Source organism: Halyomorpha halys, unplaced genomic scaffold (assembly GCF_000696795.3).
Source record: "Halyomorpha halys isolate HHAL.00 unplaced genomic scaffold, Hhal_1.1 Scaffold124.1, whole genome shotgun sequence".
NCBI classification, from domain to species: domain Eukaryota; kingdom Metazoa; phylum Arthropoda; class Insecta; order Hemiptera; family Pentatomidae; genus Halyomorpha; species Halyomorpha halys.
Window position 1 is genome coordinate 480,713 of NW_027111282.1, and position 19,750 is coordinate 500,462.

The 19,750-nt window shown below is 31.7% G+C and overlaps 2 protein-coding genes across 4 annotated transcripts in view; both read left to right on the forward strand.

Annotated features, from left to right (window-relative positions):
* The window catches only part of LOC106678122 (probable serine/threonine-protein kinase DDB_G0282963), a 50,439-nt gene extending 36,843 nt beyond the window's left edge, over window positions 1-13,596 (forward strand). For all 3 annotated transcript variants that reach the window (XM_067049304.1, XM_014416453.3, XM_014416454.3), the window contains 4 exons: window positions 1,315-1,394; window positions 3,796-3,893; window positions 6,532-6,609; window positions 9,858-13,596. In XM_067049304.1, the coding sequence (XP_066905405.1) occupies window positions 1,315-1,381 (67 nt within the window). In that variant the 3' untranslated portion in view covers window positions 1,382-1,394; window positions 3,796-3,893; window positions 6,532-6,609; window positions 9,858-13,596. The remainder of the gene's footprint in view (window positions 1-1,314; window positions 1,395-3,795; window positions 3,894-6,531; window positions 6,610-9,857) is intronic.
* A 2,927-nt stretch (window positions 13,597-16,523) lies between these two features.
* The window catches only part of LOC106678123 (probable U3 small nucleolar RNA-associated protein 11), a 12,645-nt gene continuing 9,418 nt past the window's right edge, over window positions 16,524-19,750 (forward strand). Inside the window, exon 1 of the mRNA XM_014416456.3 lies at window positions 16,524-16,681. The gene's annotated coding sequence lies outside the window, so the exon portion shown is untranslated. The remainder of the gene's footprint in view (window positions 16,682-19,750) is intronic.

Sequence of the window (19,750 nt, forward strand, 5' to 3'; positions counted from 1 at the left end):
CAAGAAGTTATATGTTTAATTCTCGACAATGATGTATTAGTGGCTTTACTAATGATCAATGGTCCTGTTGGGTGAAGATACAGAAACAATTAATTTAAGTATAACTAAATTGTTTCATAGTTACTAAGAAACATATCTTGAAATTGAGATGAATATAAAGATATGTAAACCAGGATGTTGGGTTGTTATTAATTTGATCTTATGGATTTAGATTTCAATAGGGCTTGGCGGAGGATGTATGTGAGCTATTGAGGTTATGGTATCAACATTACAACATTATTCTTCATAATTTGCTTTCTTTTGGTCCGATTTTGGTGTTTTTTTTGTTGGTAATTTATTTCCCTATTATGTTGTTGTTTATAAAATATATCATAAGATTTATACTTTTTTGAGCTATGTGCAAATAGTGTTTAATTTTGCTTAAAACTTTCTGTCTACTGAATAAATTGAGGATTTCAATAGCATTAAACCTTTCCGGAATGACACAGAACATTTAAAAAAATAAATAAAAAAGAGCATCGACATCGGTTAAGAACTTTCAGAGATCTTAGATAAAAAACAACTGAACATTTACATTTTTATTAAGTAGATATAGTTAGTTGATCTATTTATTAAAAATATTATTTCTATTTAATCAATCATCACTGTTTATTTAATTTTTGCGATACTTAACATAACCTAATAAAATTATTTTGTAATTGTTTAATTGATTTTAGTATAAAACTATATTATACTATATACTATATTGGTGGCATGAGGTGTTGGAGTTGTTTAACTAATCATAATTTGAAGGGCTGCTATCATCTCATAACTTTAGACAATCTATTTAATAATACTTATTTTTATTTCTTTAGTAAATTGGGAGCTAAAAGAATGCAATTGATAAAATAAGATTTAGCCGGGTTTCTTCGTAAATAGACCAGTGTATGTTCCAGCTCAAATTTTCAAAAAAGTAGTTGCACTGTTTAGATGTGCACCTAATAAGTTGGCCTTTTTGGAGTAGTTCCAAATGATCTTATGCTCAAAATTGGTTCCATGAGATTTACTCCATTCCTAACTACTACTCATAAAATTACTAATTACTCTTTAATAGGAAATTAGTATGAAATTCAGTTTCCCCTTAATTTTTCCATCTTTTCCTTGATCTTTAAGTTGCTTGACTGAGGTATGGAATGAACTTGTTCTTTCAGATAACCATAGGGGTAGGGTTTTAAATGAGTTTTCCCATCTCTAGTTCATATGTTTAAAGTTAGTATTTTATTTTTCAGGCCTTTAAATTATATATTAATTGAATTATTTTGCCCTTATGTTTAGACAGAAGACTACATCAGAATCCAAATTACTTTTTGAGGAAACCTGGAAACCAAGTTGTGCTGCCTAATGTGAGTTTGCAGGTAAGAAATGATTTAAATATTCCTTGAATTTTCTCCATATAAGATTGTAATGAGGTGTAGATAGTTGACCGTAGATTACTGATTTGAGAAGATGGTCAGGGGGTTGCGGTCAGCAAAGAAAAACAAAAAAATATTTATTTATACCAGTGGCCTTTTAATTAATATTTTTTTGTTTATTTATGTTTTTCTTTGCTGGCCGCACCCCCAACCATCTTCTCCAATCATTAATTAGTAAGATTGGTTAAGATTAGTAAGTACAAAACATTGTTCCTGAACCTATGGTTATTCAATTTTAGAAATAATTAACGATTACCTTGCTTCTGCCATAATCTGCTTTTAGTCTATCATCATCACTAAATCTGAAATAGTTATTTTATTGCTGTTTTCTTGAGTTCTGGTACTATCTGGACAATAATACCCTAGTATCTACTTGGTACTAGTGGATTTCAATATTTTCTGTACGAAACTATTTTTTGAAATGAAATAGTTGAGATTGTAGAGCAAAGTTAATAGTTATAATAAAGCATGTTTAATTTAGTTATTTATATTTTAGTTTCTTCATTTTACATGTAAAATGTATTTATTAAATGTCTATTCATTTTTCATTCAATAAGATTTAAATGGTCGTCATTTTTCTTCATTAACAAAACCAACATAACTTACAGTGTTAAGGCAGCCTGGATCTATTTCTTAAATACCTCTCTTATCTGTTGCCAACTTCTTGACTTGACCATGAGTTATTCCTCTGTTTCTTGCCAGATCTGATATGTGGTCCTCTTACTTATTCCTCATCCAGGTGGTCGTTTTGCCTCCCAAATACTTTTTGGGAATCTATTGATCTGCATTCTTTGAACATGGCCAACCTTCACATCAATATGTTCTAGATTTGAGCCTCTACAAATCTTATTATCTTGTTCTCTAGTACCACTTTTAGACACCACTATATACTTAGATTTGGTTGGTTTAGTGGTCATTCCTTTGTGGCTTAGAGGTTCCTCCCATGCTTGTAGTGCTTCCTGCAAGGCTCCTCTGTTTTCTGAAATAGTGAGAATATCATCTGCAAATACTCAATTCTGGATATATACAGGATGCATTTACCAATTCCCTATTTTCAGTTTTGGGCTCCTTAGTTTTATCCTTATTAGTATGTCCATAAATATTAAAAATAATGAGTGGCTAAAGCTTTCCCCTTGTTTTCCTCCTGTTTCTATTTAAAATCGGTATGATTTATTGCATTGAGCCTTACTTATCCATATACATTTTGATACAAGCTAAGGATTGCTTGGCTCAAGTTAATGGGAATTCCTTTATCTTCCAATGCTAGTTTGAGTTCTATCCAAAGTATATTATCAAATGTCCCTGAGAGGTCTACAAAGATGAGGTGAATCTTCCTTTGTGAGCCTTTCAACAAACTTTTATCCATTTTACAGCGAAGTGTGAAAATATTGTCCTGTGTTTTTTCAGCCAGGTTTGAATGCTGCCGGTTCTTCCTGAAGCTCAAATTCTAATATTCTTCAAAGTCTTCTTTCTAATATTCACAACCTCAGAGTTACGGATGATATGATATGATGGATCAATAATTTTTATACTCTACTCTGGAACCTTTCTTGTGGATTTGAATGATGATGTTATCCACTCTGTAGGGATCTCCTTTTGGAATATCTTGTTTATAATGTTTAGTAACCATCTTTGTACTTAGTATCTGCCACATTTCAACTGCAATACCATCATCACCTGCCACCTTGTTTTTGGCTTTTGCCATGGCCATTGCCAGCTCCCAATCCTCGATATGATCATCACCTTCAACAGGTTGTTCTATGAGAGGTTCTTCATCTTCTTGTTTTCTTTCTTCCACAAACTTCTTACTGAAACAATTTGCTCATTCTTTCAAAAATTTAACTTCTTCAGTAGTCAAACTGCTTTCCATCTTTCCCACATTACCCCAAACGTGATATACTCCAAAACTTTGTTTTATTCTCAACATAGCTTACTTCAAATTCTTCACCAAATGCAAACCAGCTTTTCACCTTAGCCATCTTCACTGCTTGTTTTGTCTATATATTTTTTCTTTGTAAATACCCACATCACTAGGGATATTAGTCTTAAGGTATTACCTCCATGGTTTTTATCCTTTCTTTAACTTTAGTCTGCATTTCTTTACACCACCACCTCATCCATAATTCAGCTTGAATAGTATTTGTTGAGTAATTGTAATAACATAATATCTATCATCCAACCAACATTTAATTAAAATTCTTAATATTTATTTATCTGATTGTAGTATCCTTTCAAATGGTAATTACATTTTTTACGCTTCAATGCTATTTATTTATAATCTCATGAAACTCATCGAATAAATATTTATATTTATTTTACCTTTACTTTGTTTTTGTTTTTTCAGGAAAGTAATGCAAAAGATACAAAAGCTGAAAAAGCTATTATTCCACCTAGACAATCCAAAATTCCTCGCCTTCAAAGTAAAATTCCCAAACTTATGTCGTAAGTGCTATTATTTTATTTGGCATATAATGTTTGATTTTGCATTATGTATTGAGAATAATTTTTTTGGGTTCTTAAAGTGTAAATTATTAAAGTTTAGTTTTTGTTTCTCTTATTTGTTTATATTTTGTTCATATTTCACCCCACATCATTGATCATCTTCAGGGCTACAAGCTACAGATATATAAATACTTAAAAAGAAATAAAGAGATTTTATAAGTGCTTATGAAATATTAAAAATTAAATTGTAATATTATTAAAAGTAATTGTTATCCTGAGAAGTTTGAGGTTTGTTCAGAATTAAAAAAAAGTAAAGTTTTTTTGCCACTTTTGTTTACTAACAAATATGTACCAACTACCAATATATCACCAAAATATTTCATCATTAGAAAAATGGTGCCTAATGAAAAAAGGCTTATCTCTGGGTTTTAAAATATCTTTGCTGATGTTAGGTGCTGTTAAGAAAAGTTAGGGAAACTGTAAAACTAAATACAATACTAGGAGTAACATGTTTTATATTGAAAAATGTAGTATTTGGGGTCTATAGCTAGACACTTTGTTTAAAATTATCTCTCAGACTTCCTTGAAGAACGTTCCCTCATCAGTCCCCTCCAATCCGGCTTTCGACCTGGCTATTTAACACAATCCGCCCTCCTTAAAATAACCCTCGACTTCCAAACTGCCATGGAACACCAAAACCTAACTACCTCATCCTCCTAGATTTCTGCAAAGCAGTTGAAGTTGACACGGTTGACCACAACATGCTTCTTACCAAACTACAAAATCTTCCTCTTTCCAGCAGTGCTCTGCACTGGTTTCAATCCTTCCTTTCCAATTATTCCCAGTATGTAGTGGTTCCTGATATATCTCCATTAATGACTTGAACCCCTAACCTGTGGTGTCCCTCTGGGTTCATCGCTATCTTCCACCTTTTTTGCTATCTACATCAATGACCTTCCCGTCCTTATCCAACATTCTCCATACCATTTGTACACTGATGATTTCCAAATTTCCCTTTCCTTCCCACCTTCTGACGTATTAGTTTCCACAGGGAAACTTCAAGAAGACTTGAATCAAATTAGTCACTGGGCACAAGAAAACAAGCTTAAGTTAAATGGAGAGAAGCTAAGGCAATCGTAATAGGATCCAATCACCTCCTGAAAACTATTCCTCATATTCCAACCTAATTTCTAAACAACAATCCATTAAAATTCCATCCATACATTCAAAACTTTGGTGTCACTATAGACCAAACTCTCTCCTGGAAAAACCACGTCTCCGATATTTCCTGTTGTCCCTTCTCCACCCTAAAGTGTTCAAATTATCTTTGTCACCAACTTCCTTTTGAAATCCGTAGGCTCCTGGTTACTTCCTTAGTATTCCCACACTTTTATTATTTCTGTGTGGTTTAAGGGGGTGTCTCTGGGGATCTCAAGAGCAAAATTAAAACAGTTAAATAATTGCTTTGTATGATTCATCTTTGGGGTCCCCAGGGGCGCCTCTGTCACCTGATTTTATAAAGAGTTGAAGTGGCTTTACCCCTCCTTCCATTGTAAATATTTTCTTGCTTCCTTCCTCTACCAAGTTATCCAATCCTGCCGTCCAACCCGCTCACAGCCTTCAGACTTAAATGTAACTGCCCATCGAACCGCTGCCTTTGGTAGGTCTTTCCTCATTCGTTCCTCTTCCCTATGGAATTCTATTCCCTTCTTTTTATGTTGTTCTAATACCCTTGCAATATTCAAATCCCGTATCTTCGACCATCTTCTGTCCACCCAATCAAGAATAACAATTGAAAGTTTCAAATGAGGTTTATATATTTTCTGTATTTAATGTTTTAGATTTTCGTTTATACATGTAGATATGTATATTAGCAGAAATTGTACCTTTTAAATTTTGTATAATTGCATTTGATTTTTTATCATTTTTTTCTTCTTTTTTTATTATTAGAAGTGTTATTTATCTAATGTTTTATGATATGACTATGGTTTTGTTTCATTTGTTCTATTCTTATTTTAAATATTCTGTTATTATTGTTGTTCATTTTTATCTTTTCTAATTCATTATTTTATTATATTTTATGACTTTTATAATTTCATTTATATTTTTTATTTTACTGAAAGGCTCTAAAGCCTAATTTTGACGCCTGTATATTATTCTAAAGGGATCAATCCCAGAATAAATAAAGAATATTATTATTATTGTAACTAGAAAAATGAAATCCTAAAGGAAATGACCGGTATGTAATTCATGTTTTTTTCAGTGCAAAATTATGTAGAATATTTGGTTCCAGGAAATGTGAGTCAATGGGTAGTATCAGTAGAGCAATAAGTGTAATGATCATGTTTTTACACTCAATTTATTTTGGACTGGAACCAAGTCTCTCACAACCGAGTCAGACTCACACCAAGCCGATTTGGTTTGCGTTACTATTGAGTATAGTTCTTCTATTTGAATCCTAATTATATTTCAATTTTATTTTATTATATTTCAAATATAAACAAAGAGGAATTTTTTTACTGAAATAGTGTAATAATTATATTTAGAATTGTCTATTTTTTTATTTGTTTAAATCTTAAGTTCTCTTAGAATCCTAATTTCATTAATATCTAATATAAGTATTTTCAATTTATTTTAGGAAGAAGTAAGTTTTACGGAATGGAAAAATGTTAGTCTATCCAACAATTTTTTTCTTAATGAAGTGCTCTTAAAACAGGTGATATTCTTTCTTTTCATTGATATGTATTCATCATTTTTTTTTTTTTTTTTTTTTTTTTATTATTATTCCTTCTATTATAATTCTAATTTTGAGTATTAATATATTTATTTTACCATTGAAGAAAATTTAGGCGAAAAACAAGGAAATCAAATCTACAACTAAAATTGTTAAATAAATTAATTACTGAACCATTTATAACTGAGTTCTCTAAACTATTTATAACTGAGTTCTCTTTCACATACTTTCAGGACCTTGAATCTATATATTGATTACTCATTTAATTGATTAAAATAATTTGTCAATAAGCGATTCCAAGAAATCTTTTTTGAGGGAAATGAAGAATTTGAGGAAGTTGAAAATTTCTATAGGTATTAAATTAAAAAAAAAAAAAGAAGTTTCCTGATAATACACCCAAGTATATAATCTATTGAAAAAATCATAATACCTATAAATTTTATAATTTCACAAGAACAAAGATTAATAAATTCAAAATAAGTACTTCTTCCTATAGCTTAAAGAACAGCTTTCATCCTTTTTGGTGTACTGGTAAAAGATTTTAAATAAAACCTTAAAGGATTTTGTTTCTCTCCTCCAATTCAGCTGTTTTTAGCATTTTAAGCAGAAAAGGTGAAAACGTGCAACCAAACATTTCCTTCAATTTTGTCCTACACATGCCTGAATGAATGAATAACTGATAGGTCCAGATGATCTGAAAAATAAGTCGAATTATATAACCAGGTATGATCTGCCATCAACAATGATTCAGTGCCAATGGTTGGCATGTTTGGAACTTCATGATCTTATTTAATCATCTCATTTATAGCTTTCAAGTTCCCTTATTGGATTGGTACCTGATTGCTATGTGGCTGAAAAAAATGACATTTTAGAACATGATAGATGCTAAATGTCAGTTCCTTTCATGTAGCAGTGCCGTTTACGGCTACCGATACTGTTAAGGGCTACCCTTGTCTCTTCAATGAATTCTGTATTTTTCTGTTCCTCCTCTGTCCAAGATTAGGGGTCTATAGCAAGTATTAGTCTTGTCTGGAGTAAAGCCTGCGTACATGAGTGAGCCATTTCGCTTGAGACTATTTCCTGTGAACCCTATAAGTAGTTCTTCTATTTCAATTTTATTCAATTATATTATTTCAAACATAAACAAAGAGGAGTTTTTTAAACTTAGCCACCACTGCTTCTAGTATATATTTAAAACAAAGAGAAGTTAAAAATGGCCGAAAGGGTGGGCTAGCTATTAATAAAGGAATTAACTCATTCGAATTTAGTCCTAGAAATACCATTTATCCAGGGTACCAATTCTCTTAATTTTGTCACGATAATCACCAAGGCAAGGCTGCCATAAAGATGAATGTCTAAATAATTTTGAATTATTTCTAGAATAAAATGGTTAGCATGCAAAATGGTTTCAATCATTCAGATTCTCATTTAACTCATGTGGCACCCATGTCAAGTATTATTGACTAGAGATTAAACATTTTGTGAATTTATTTCTGTAATATCTTAAGGGCTATCAGATTTACAGATGTATATTAGGACTCCAATATTAAAAAAAGGACTTCAATATTAGGAGTTAAAACTAAGTAAGTTTGCCATACCATAGTTTTTTCCGTAGCTATGATATTTGCTATAATTAATTCTCAAAATGTTGATTTCTCATTTTTTGGGGTAAAAAAATATTGGTTTTTTGAAAAACTACATCTCAGGAACTATTGAGTGTAAAGAGCTCTGACCCAAATCAGGGCAAATTTTAGCAAGTTTATACTACTTTAAAAAACGTTTATTAATTTTATTGTGCAGTATGATTCCTGAGAAAATAAAATCAAGATAATTGCCAATTTAATTTCTGATAATTTTATTATAATTAAAACTATTAAAGATTCGGCGAAATTTTGAAAATTAAAATTATGACCAGTTTATCATCCTTATGTATTACTCTCGCTGTTATTAATAATTTTACTTTTGACATTAATATATTTGAAATCTCTCATTTAAATTTAATGTTTCATTATTGATAGTTGTTACCATTGATTAAATTATTGAATGTAAGTTTATTAATGAATGAACTCATGTTTATTGTTTAAATGTGTTAACTATTCAAAAAATTATTTTACTGGTAAACTTGGGTTACCCTGTGAAACATGGTGTAACTTTGGGATAGTGCTAGTTTTGAGTGGATTTTAAGTCCATGCCACTGCTGTGAGCATGTTATCAAAGTACAGAATTTTTTTTTAATCTCTGACTGATGTCACTACTTGGTGTTACAGCTCAGAAGAGCAGGTAGATTATATTTAGGAACCAACAAGTGACTATCCATAAAATTTCAATGAGTAATTCAAAGACACAAAACTCTGAAAAAGGATTAACAGGTGAAGAAAAAAGTATAGGTTAAGATATAACTTAAATTCGGGGTAGATAGTCCGGGTGACGGTCAATAAAGGTATCAAAAGAGTAAAAGAAAACTATTTATTGTTAACCAACGTTTCGCCCCACTTTGCTGGGCTTCGTCAGGGCTGTCTGATGGTAGTACAAAACACAACTCAGTTGTACCCCAGACTATCTTCCCTGAATTTAAGTTATATCGTAACTTATACTTCTTTCTTTCTTTACCTGTTAATCTGTTTTCAGTGTTGTATCTTTGAGTTAAGATTAGTTTTCTATGTTTTCTTGTTGATATAGTGTAATTGCTTTTGGAAATTAAAAAAAAAAATTAGGAATGTTTACCGCATTGTAGTTTATTATTATTACTTTCAGAGAATAAAGGATATAGCTAGATTACCAATTTTTGATGTTTTCTGATCTATTAGTTTATTATCCTATTTAAATTTTATTTATTAGGTTTAATACTTTAGCATTATTTCCTGGATTTTATTATTATTATTCTCAGAGAATAAGGGATATAGCTAGAATTACCAATTTTTATTGTTTTCTGATCCAGTAGTTTATTATCATATTTATTAGATCTAATACTTTATACATATTTCCTGCATATAATTTTAACTAGTCCTTAATTTTATAATATGACTTGATTGTAATTTACTTTAGTACTACTTTGTCAGCTGCTCACCTCTGATAGATCTATCATTTTTTTTTCTAAATTTAGTATTGAAGTTATTGCTATTGATCATAATTTCAAGTGTAGTTTTTATGAAAATGAATAATTGATTGTCTGTTTAAAAAAAAAAAATGTATTTTTTGGAACACTTATGCATAATTTTTTTTTGTTTCAGGTATGAATGTTAATGAAGTCAATTAATACTACATTATAATTTTGAAGCATTCATATCTACTACTATATTCAGCCTGTGATATTTTTATAAATATATATTTTTATTATGATGATTCTTCGTTCTTTCCTCTAATGATTAGGTTTAGTATTAAAATTTTTAACTCTACAGTCTTCTTAAGTTCCTCAAGACAATCGTAGAGCTTAGTTGCTAAATTGGTTATGATTGATAAAATCAATCTATTTTAATTATTTATTATGTTGTAGATATAATATTTTGTTATAATTACTACCCTACAATTTGTAGTGACGACCAAAGTATATTTTTATTTTTTCAAAAATTTAGAATAGATACTCTCTTAACAGAGTGTATTCGCTTATAACCTTTTAACTGCTATTGAACAATGTTATTTTATAAATTTGTATTAAAAAAGAAGTTCAAATATCAAATGTTGAAATATTATAGTTTACATTGTAACTTTCCTGTTACTTGGTATGTAAGTTGTTTCTATGTGTTAGTATTTTGTATAATTTCTTTCATTACTGTACTTTATATGAGATTTGTTTAATAATCTATTTTAACAAGTTCATTATTTGAAAAATATTGTTACTCAATATTTTTGTTACTTATCATATGAATTTTGGTCCACTCTATATCATAACTATTTTTTTTTTTTTTTAAATCCTTATAATATGAATTTTGGTAAACTTAAAATGATATCTATATTTTTTTTTAAATCCCTATCATATGATTTTTGGTCAACACTAGATGATAACTAATATTTTGTTTTCATTGACTATTAAGTTTATAAGTGACTAAAACAATTTAATTTGAAAATCCTTAGTATTCATATTCATTTGAGTAATTTTAGTTTATAGCTCATTCATGAATATTTTATTGTTGCATTGTTATTGTATTTCCAAGTTTTATTATATCAACATTATCCATATTATATTGATATTACATTTTTATTATTGTAATTGCATAGCATGGTGATATTCAGCTAAGTTATTATTTTTATTTATATGAAAAACAAAGTTTTAAAATAAATCTTGTAAATAATGTGATAAATATTGAATACGACCTGTCATGTAAACTGTATGTTTGTATAAAATGTATTTATTTTGAAAAATAATTCCAGGATCATTATAAATTTAGGTTGTATTGGTTATTTTGAAGTAATAGTTGTTTTCTCCTGAAGCTGTTAATAAGCATAAGAGTTTTCCATTTAAAATAAAAGTTTGTCCCTCACTAAAACAGTACAATCTCAGTAATACAAACTTCAGTAGACCAAACACTCCAAAAAATAGACAAAGTATAATAATGACAATTGTAATAATAATGGTATTGAACCGTGGCAGCACTGCTCTTAACCTGAAAATTATCCCTTTGCAGTAAGTCTAGAGCTCCTGCTTGATAAGTGGAAATTGAAAGGATTCATATGGGAAATTTTACCATAGTTTGTCAGCAGTGGGATTAAATATGGGTGCATCTTTTATGTAGCTTTGTAGGGATACCCTATTTCCTGAAACAGAAGGATTTATTTTTGCTCTTCAGGACCAGGTGATATCTACCAGGACTTATAGATGCTGCATTTGTGGAAAAGCCATTATGAAATCATGAGGCTGTACCATGACAGTTCAGCACATCATAGACTGTCAGATGCTTGATGGTAAAGAATCTTTGCTGAGGCACATCAATAAGTCTAAAATTTTCCATCAAGAATTGGCCAAGAAATTTAAAATCCTAGATGACATCAGGCCTTATAGGTACTGTCCACAAGAGGTCATTGCTAGACTGCATGTCAAGCTGTATTGGGACCAGGCCATCATAACTAATTCTAACAACTCTCAGAGAGGAAGCTGGCCAGTATGAAGAACTTGGTCCTTTCTTTTCTTAGAATTTCTTGAAGATCGGAAATTTTCTTGAAAACAGCCAATCATTAAGATTTTTTTATGGAGTAATTCTATTATCCATTATTGCATGATGATATAGTGACATGAGGCTGGTGAATCCTGGTAAAAGGATGTTAAATGCTTTCCTGAGAGTTGCATGTGAGACATTATCCAAAGTATAGTCCAAGAGTACCAACTTTTAAGGAATGAAGAAATACATAAATAGTAAGAGATGAGGCTAGGAACATAACAGGACAACTGATGCCAAACTTGATCTTAAGCACATAACAGCTTGAATGAATCGATCTCAAATTTTCTCCAAAACCTGAACTTTCGTAAAGATGGAAACTAACCTCACAAATATGTTTCTAGCCTCAACAATAAATGATTATGTCCCTCAATTGAAGGCCTGGAAAGTGAGTAAGTAAAACTTACTTCCAACAGTGCTATTGGCAAACATTTTGTTTAGTCAAGCCTTTAAGAAATTAATTAAGACAGCATCCCTCTAGTTAAATTTAAAAGCAGGAAAAATTCTTCAACTCTCTGTGTAATGAAGGGGGACTTGATTCAGCACTCCTTGAGCCAACAGCTGTGGTCCAAATGGGGTCTTGCCAGAATTTCTTAAACATGAGGGCGAATGGCAAGAACAGGTCATGACTTCTGGCGGCCCAATAAAGTGTTGCAAACTTGGACCATTTGGTCTCATCACTGAAACGCTTCTTTGTGTAATCGAGGCGAGGGCAGTCATATAGCTGGTTGGATATTATATATTCAGTAGAACGAGCACCGTGGGTTATCTCTTAGCTCAATTCTTTAAAGATGGGCACCCAAGTAATTGTGGCCAATTATAGCTCTAAAAGCGGCCACCGATACGTGGAGGGGAATGGCGTGTGGTATTCCATCACTTGGACTGATGAGGGGACTTGCACAGCTTTCTTCTGCAGACTCCTGATAGTTTTGTTGCAGCTTATTTCTCAAGAACGCATTGGTGAGGTTTTTAGGAGCAGCAAAACTAGTAGGTGATGGGTGGTGAGGCATGGGCATCTGGGATCCTTCTTTGGCTAAGGTATGGGCCTGTTGGCCTGTTCGTTCCCCAGATTCCAACGTGTGAAGGTATCCATTGCAGAGCCATAACAGTGTCTCTTATGAAAAGCTCCTTCAGTTGTGTTCTTTCCCCAAAAACTTCATTAGAATTTATCGGCCCGTTATTGCAAAGGCTGACGATGGCAGCCTTTGACTCAATGAGGACAACAGCCCTTGCGATATTCTCAGCTATTAGCATGTCCAGAGCAAGATGAATAGCGTGGATTTATATAACTGTTTTGAACCACCTGGTGCAATCTAGCTGTCGATACGTGAACCGTTACGATCATCAAACAAACATCTTATATTAATGTCCGCACAATTTCTTGTAAATAATTTAATTTTACCAAGGTAATAACAATTTCATACGTTGTTAATTCTTAAATGTATTATTTGAAGCAATAAAGATTGCAATAGAATCTTCTAATTCGCTAAAAGTTAATGTCTTACAGGTAGCATCTCTCTATGGCGTTTGATAGCCCCAGAGAGATAAATTAGCGCAACTTGATAAACCAAAGTGTCCACCAGCTGGAATGGTCCCTCCCCATTCCTTGTTAGCCCCTGGCAATCCAGCTACTTATGTAAAAACCGCCTTCAGCGGACCAAGTTTGTCATATCTTATAATGCCGTAAGGCAAACCAAGATTAAATGTTCTAAGTGTATATATATTGTGTGTATATATATATAGATTCCTTAGTTTGTAAGTACTATATATAATTGTATTTGTTAAATAAATAAATATAGGAGGTAAGAAAAAAAAAAAATAAGGCAGGGAGTAACAATAGACATAGTAGATCTGTACATTTCAGTGGTATTTTTGAAAATATATATTGTGCTTTTATTTCACTCTGCCTGATCTCTCCTTCCTCTTGACCTTTTCTTCCTTTCGTAAAGACCTACAGCTAGTTCCTGTAGGAATTACTATCCTATTCACGATCGTAGGATAGTTCCCTACGGAGTGGAGTTTCCTTCCTGTAAGGACCTACAGCTAGTTCCTGTTGGACTTGTCTCAATCTCGACCGTAGGCTACCATTTTCCATCCTGAGAAGATTTACGGCTAGTTACCGTAGGACGCATCCAGTCAATTCATCTCCTAACCAGCTACCTAATCTAATTGAACATCCATTGTCGAGGCCTTCTTGTGCAGAGTACCTCGCATATTCAATTGGAGTCAAAACCAATTAATTACACACAACCACCTCGACAAATCGGTTTTTGAGAGAGCCTCCAAAATTTGAGCGAAAGGTATGGTGAGAAAAAAGATATTCGAAATGTTATTCATACCTCTTCCAAAGATTCATACGGTTAATTACCCGAAGTACGTACCCTACCTTCAGATACGAGAGGGTTGCCCCAAGGATCTGTCTAAAGCCCTATCAATATCACGGTACATGACATTATGGATGCCATCCGTCGATATTAGAGTTTCGTTAAACCCCTAGTGTAAGTATCCTTTGTTTGCCTACAACCTTGTTGCGTGGGCCAGCAGTAGTAATATACCAGCTCTCGAAATATGCCTGAGGTCTCGCGTCTACTAGAATCGAAAACGAACAATTTATCCGACCACGTATTTAATACCGCACTACAGCTGGTGTCTAATTCTCATTGATAAAACGAGCGAAATTTGACTGCAAGGCTCTAACCGGTTGAACCTTCAATTGATCACCTAGCAGCCCAATGACGCTGGGTCTCGCTTATTGTAGCGCTGAGGATTAGACGGAGTTACAATATGGCATTTAATACGTGGGCTCTTAATATCGCTCATTATCGTTTTACGAATTCCTCACTCGTTTTCTCTTCCAGTGGACGAGAAGCCTAAACAGAGTTCTGAGTGTAATAGATCAATGGACCGAGGAAAACAAAATGACGTGGAGCGCCGACTTGAGATAAAAGACTTGTGATAGCTACTGGTGGGGAATCTCATGTAGTGCTGCAATGGGTTATCCTGCACTCCTGAATTGATGGCTATGAAAAAGCAGATGCGCTTTTGAAAGAGGTCCTACTGATTCCTAACCTAACTTTCCCCTATCGTATAGCTCTGCCAAACGAACGATTGAAGCAACTAAAAAATTAGTACGTCAGAAGCAAGAGAGAGCTGCGGTTGGTGAATCATCGGACCATAGAGGCCGGTTGCTATCTGCGGTATCACGACCGGGGAGTGGGGCTAGGTCGTTGTAGCGTCGAGTATGCTTAGGTGTTACCTATTGATCGCGGAATGGAGCAACTTATTTTTATGTTCTAGAAAAAATTATCAAAATAAAATAAAATGTATAATAACAAATTTCCACAACCGGCCATGATTTAGAGCACTATGACTGTGAACCTAAAGTATAATTTATACCTCTGCAGTATAAATAATAACAGTGTACATGCTTACAACCATAACAGATGTATTCATACATTGTATTAAATGTACGTAATTAATTTTTAAATATTAGATACTACTACACCCACCCCTTTTTGGGAAAAAAACCCGTCTAGATAATCCAGCATAAATTAGGGAGTAATTATTGGCTAATTTCATTGCCTCACTGCCTTTCTTCTTCACTTCGCTTATTCCGAAAATTTCTACATACACCTGGCAAGGCCTTATGGTCTGAGGGTCTTTTTCCTGTGTATTCACACCTCCTGTTCGGAGAGGGATCCCCATCTGCCACCAGGCGGAAGCACTACCTTGAGGAAAGGTTCTACCGGGACTATAAAAAAAATCATAATAAAAAGTTATGGTGGGGAAGCTAATGGCTTATGTAATTGACAGACATTTCTTATTTTACTCTTTTGGGAAGTATGAAACTTTCCTGCCAGGCTTTGTGAAATCAGGTTTTTGAGTAAACACTTCCAACTTTGGTTTTTAAAATCCTGATGACAAATTCAGAAAATAGCATGTTTCCAAGAAATTTCAATTTCTAAATTGAAAAATATAAATTAAGAAAGATTTGGACGCTAATGTAAAGTGAGATCTTTCGACTAGGACTACAAAGCCTAATATAAATCAGGTCTAGCCATGAGATGTTGGAAACATTTATGATGTTTCAACCAGAGATTACCAATTTATGGAACTTTTATTCCTGGGGTCTGGTTGGCCCCTTCTTACCAGTAATCGGAGTTTCGCTGTATCATTTACGCGTCCCAAGATATACCAAGGGGATTTAGGAGGTATTGTCTAAAAGTGGGTCTGTCTCCGTTCATATTAACTGTGATGCTTATATATATTCTTACCTTGCTTGCTAATACAAATTTCATAGAGCTTAAGTTAGTTTGTACTCGCAATTCCTGGGTTTTCTATTTATAAACATACTGGACCATGGAACCTTGGTTTTATTTATAATTACCTCATATTTTTCGCCTTTTTCATATCGTTGGATTAGGTTCTGTTTATTTAAATGTGCGAGTCAAAACATAAGGAATTTTTAAGTAACAAAATTATTAAGTAAAAACATGTGAATTAAAACTTCCTATTCGTGAGTAACAGTATTTTCTGCAAAAAATAAGATGCCAAATTTTTTGTTGAACTATCAAAAATATTGCTTTCACGCTTTAATTAGAAAAAAAAAATCAAACTATCTATAAACACAGTTTTCGGTGATGTGTCTTTTATTTGTTTTCTCTTCAAGCGGGAATATTTTTTAAATTTCCAAGAAATTTTTGTCAAGTATTCTATATCAAGAAACAAAAAAAAGCTTTTGAGATAGGGAAATGTTTGTAGAAGGCCTGGCTACACTGATCACTCATACACACTTCTATACAACACATTTATGACATTCTGCTTGTCGGATTGTTACGATTCGGTGTTTGTTATTCCTGCGAAGTTTTGTTAATTTTCACTAGTGTTCATCAATTGCATCTGAGGTATGATTGTGCATTTTCAGTCTAATTATAGTTACACTAGGATTTATAAAAATCCTTTCCAATGTTTTCTATAAATTTAAATATTGTGATGTGCATTTTATTGACCATATATCCCACAAGTAAATTACTTGTTGGGTTCTTTGTTTGTTTTGATAAGTTTTAATCTACAGTTTTTTAATAATTTCAATTGTTTAAATCTTTATAAAGGACTGAGTTTAGCCATTGTTTAATTTATTAGTTACTCTCAAGCAGAGTTAGACAGTAATGAACTTCATAGACAGCTGCTTTAGTATAAGTTTAAATATTTCAAGTTATTTTTATTTAGTGTTACAATAAAAATGAAAATATCTTATTTACAACAAGCAATTACTTATTAGTATGTGCCAACTACAATTACTTTTAATAGTTGGTAGTTGGCAGTGTGTAACTACTATATATCAGCTACTACTTATGTAGTTGGAGTTTATATCTACCACTACAGTAGTTGAAAAATGAGTTATTATAATGAATATATACTAGTAGTTATAAAGTGTAGTTACGGAGCAACTGTTAACAATTACCTGTTAACTGCAATAACAACTAAGCACAATGTGTTTTAACTTAATTTTAATTCATGTTTGTAAATCATAAATAAATAAGTAATCATTCAGTAACTGGAAAGTATGAAATGTAATTGAACGATAAATTTTAGAACTGTGTTTTTTCTTATACAGGCTGTTGGGTTAATTGGAGATGTTGCCATTTAATTATGTTTGAGACTAAACATGATGGCGGTCAAAATTGTGTTTGAATTAAAGTATGACGATGACATTCTGTGTTTAGTAGAATAATTTCCTATTATACGTTCACTAAATCAATTCTATTGTATCTAACACCTTTTAACTAACATTTGTGTGCATAATATTGCCAAGAATAATTACTTGCTTATTATCTAGTGTAGAAAATATTTGTTATACATTATGTATTATTATTATTTTTTTTTAATTTAACCAAAAATCACTTTTAATGTACTGCTGCATGGAGAGATTGATTAGAATCAGGAGCAAAAATTTATGCCTGGAAATAGTTCCCGCTCCATCCGAATATAGTTTTTATACTGAAATACTAAAAAAGAAAATGCTGACAATCTTGAAACTGTTTGAAATAGTTAGTTAAATTATATTCCCTGAAGTGAAGTAGAAATGGCCTTTTCTAAACAAGAAGAAAAAATTGACAACCATCTGACACTTGAATGTAACAAAGGTAACCCTGATTAGACTTCAACAATTCCATAAATTTCTTAATGAAAATCTAGGTGAAATAAAAATAAAAAGCAAACAACAAAATCAATCAATAGAAAGAAAGTTGAAATCATTTGGGTAGCTTTTCCTGTGCATGTATGTGTTTGAATGTTTTTAGAGTGAAATAAATTTTATTTTAGTGTCAGTAGACTGTTATTTATTTTTTGATTATTTGGTTTATTACCTCAGACAGTCTCGTTTATTCTTTTTTTCTTTATTTATTCATATTAAAGCTTGTGGTGTCCAGTGAAATGATGTAATTATGCATTGTTGCTGTCAACGATGTCTTTCCACCATGGCAATAATAGACAATGATATTCCAATTCTAATACACGATGTTCTGAAATATAGAGATATAATTTGAAGATAAATATATTACGCAACACCAAAAGGTTCAACATGCATAAATAGATATAATGAATATGTCTGAGGTAATAAACCTTAATAAATTAAATAAATTGTTTTATTCTTTTAGTTTGTATTTAGTTTTGTTTATTTATATTCCTTCAACCGGTAACAGTACATTTACTGATTAATTACTATATTATATTTTTAGAATTAATTATGTGTTTTTCTAGTGTGTAAGGAAGATTAAAGTTATTTTATATAATATATGTCATAATTACCCAATACACCAATACCCATAGGCCCAATACACCTTACATGGGGTACCACTCAAGCAGCTAAATGGGAACTTTGCAAAATAAAATACTTGTTTATTTACTTTATTCAAATGCTAAATAGCTTAATTAATTTTGAAAAAAATAAATTTCAATGGTGATTCAGGTTTGAAACTGATGGGTAAAATTTACTGATGAACCAAAAATTAATATGTTAAAAATTTTAAATTACGATTATTTTTAGATGATTTTTCCTTAAAATAAAATGTTGAAGTCTGCTATAAATGAAATTAATAATTGATATATGATTTAAATAATATAAATGTCAAAATAAAGAATATTAATTTTAAATATGAATATGTTCTTAAATAAAGAATTTAGTCCAAAGTTTAAATAGATCATTGAAAATTATAATGTATCTGATTAACAATTTAGATATTAATTATCGAACTGCTAGATGCTACATGTTGATGTGACTGATTCCTCTGATTAACCGGCTCCTCAATAAATCACTTACCAGTTGGTGGTGTGAAGGAGGTATCGGTCATCCCAGATGACAGCGTCTTACTGTACTTTAACAATGCACTTAACATCATACTTTATTATCTAAGTTAGACGTGCTTCAGAGAGAGTCCTATGTCACACAGGGCTGTATATAATTAAGGCCTTTTTATGCTGCCATAAGCATTCCAAAAGCTTAGAGTCCTCATCTTTTACTCTAATAATCTGTAACAATTTAGATGCAAACCTACAAATAAAATTTAATAATAGAATTGTATAAAATAGAATAATGCAAATGTGTTTGTCAATATTTACTTGTCTATTATTATATGAAAACTGATTAAATATTATTCTCATGCAGCTTATTTGTTGATCCATTTATTTTTTATCATTCCAAATGTTATTGTTAAATACTCAATAGTTTCAATAATATTCTTGTATCAATCTACAATCAGACCTTTCAATTACTTTCCACATGTATGAATTGAATTATTAGTTCTATAGTGTTGTAAAACATATTGGTTTTTACTTAATTTTGAAGGTTCCACTGTCTCAAACAAGACCAGCAGTAGGAATTTCAAAAATTCAAAATTCCTACTTTTACTATTATTATTACTGCTTTAATTAGATCACAACTGTTGTATTATTACTGCTTTAATTAGATCACA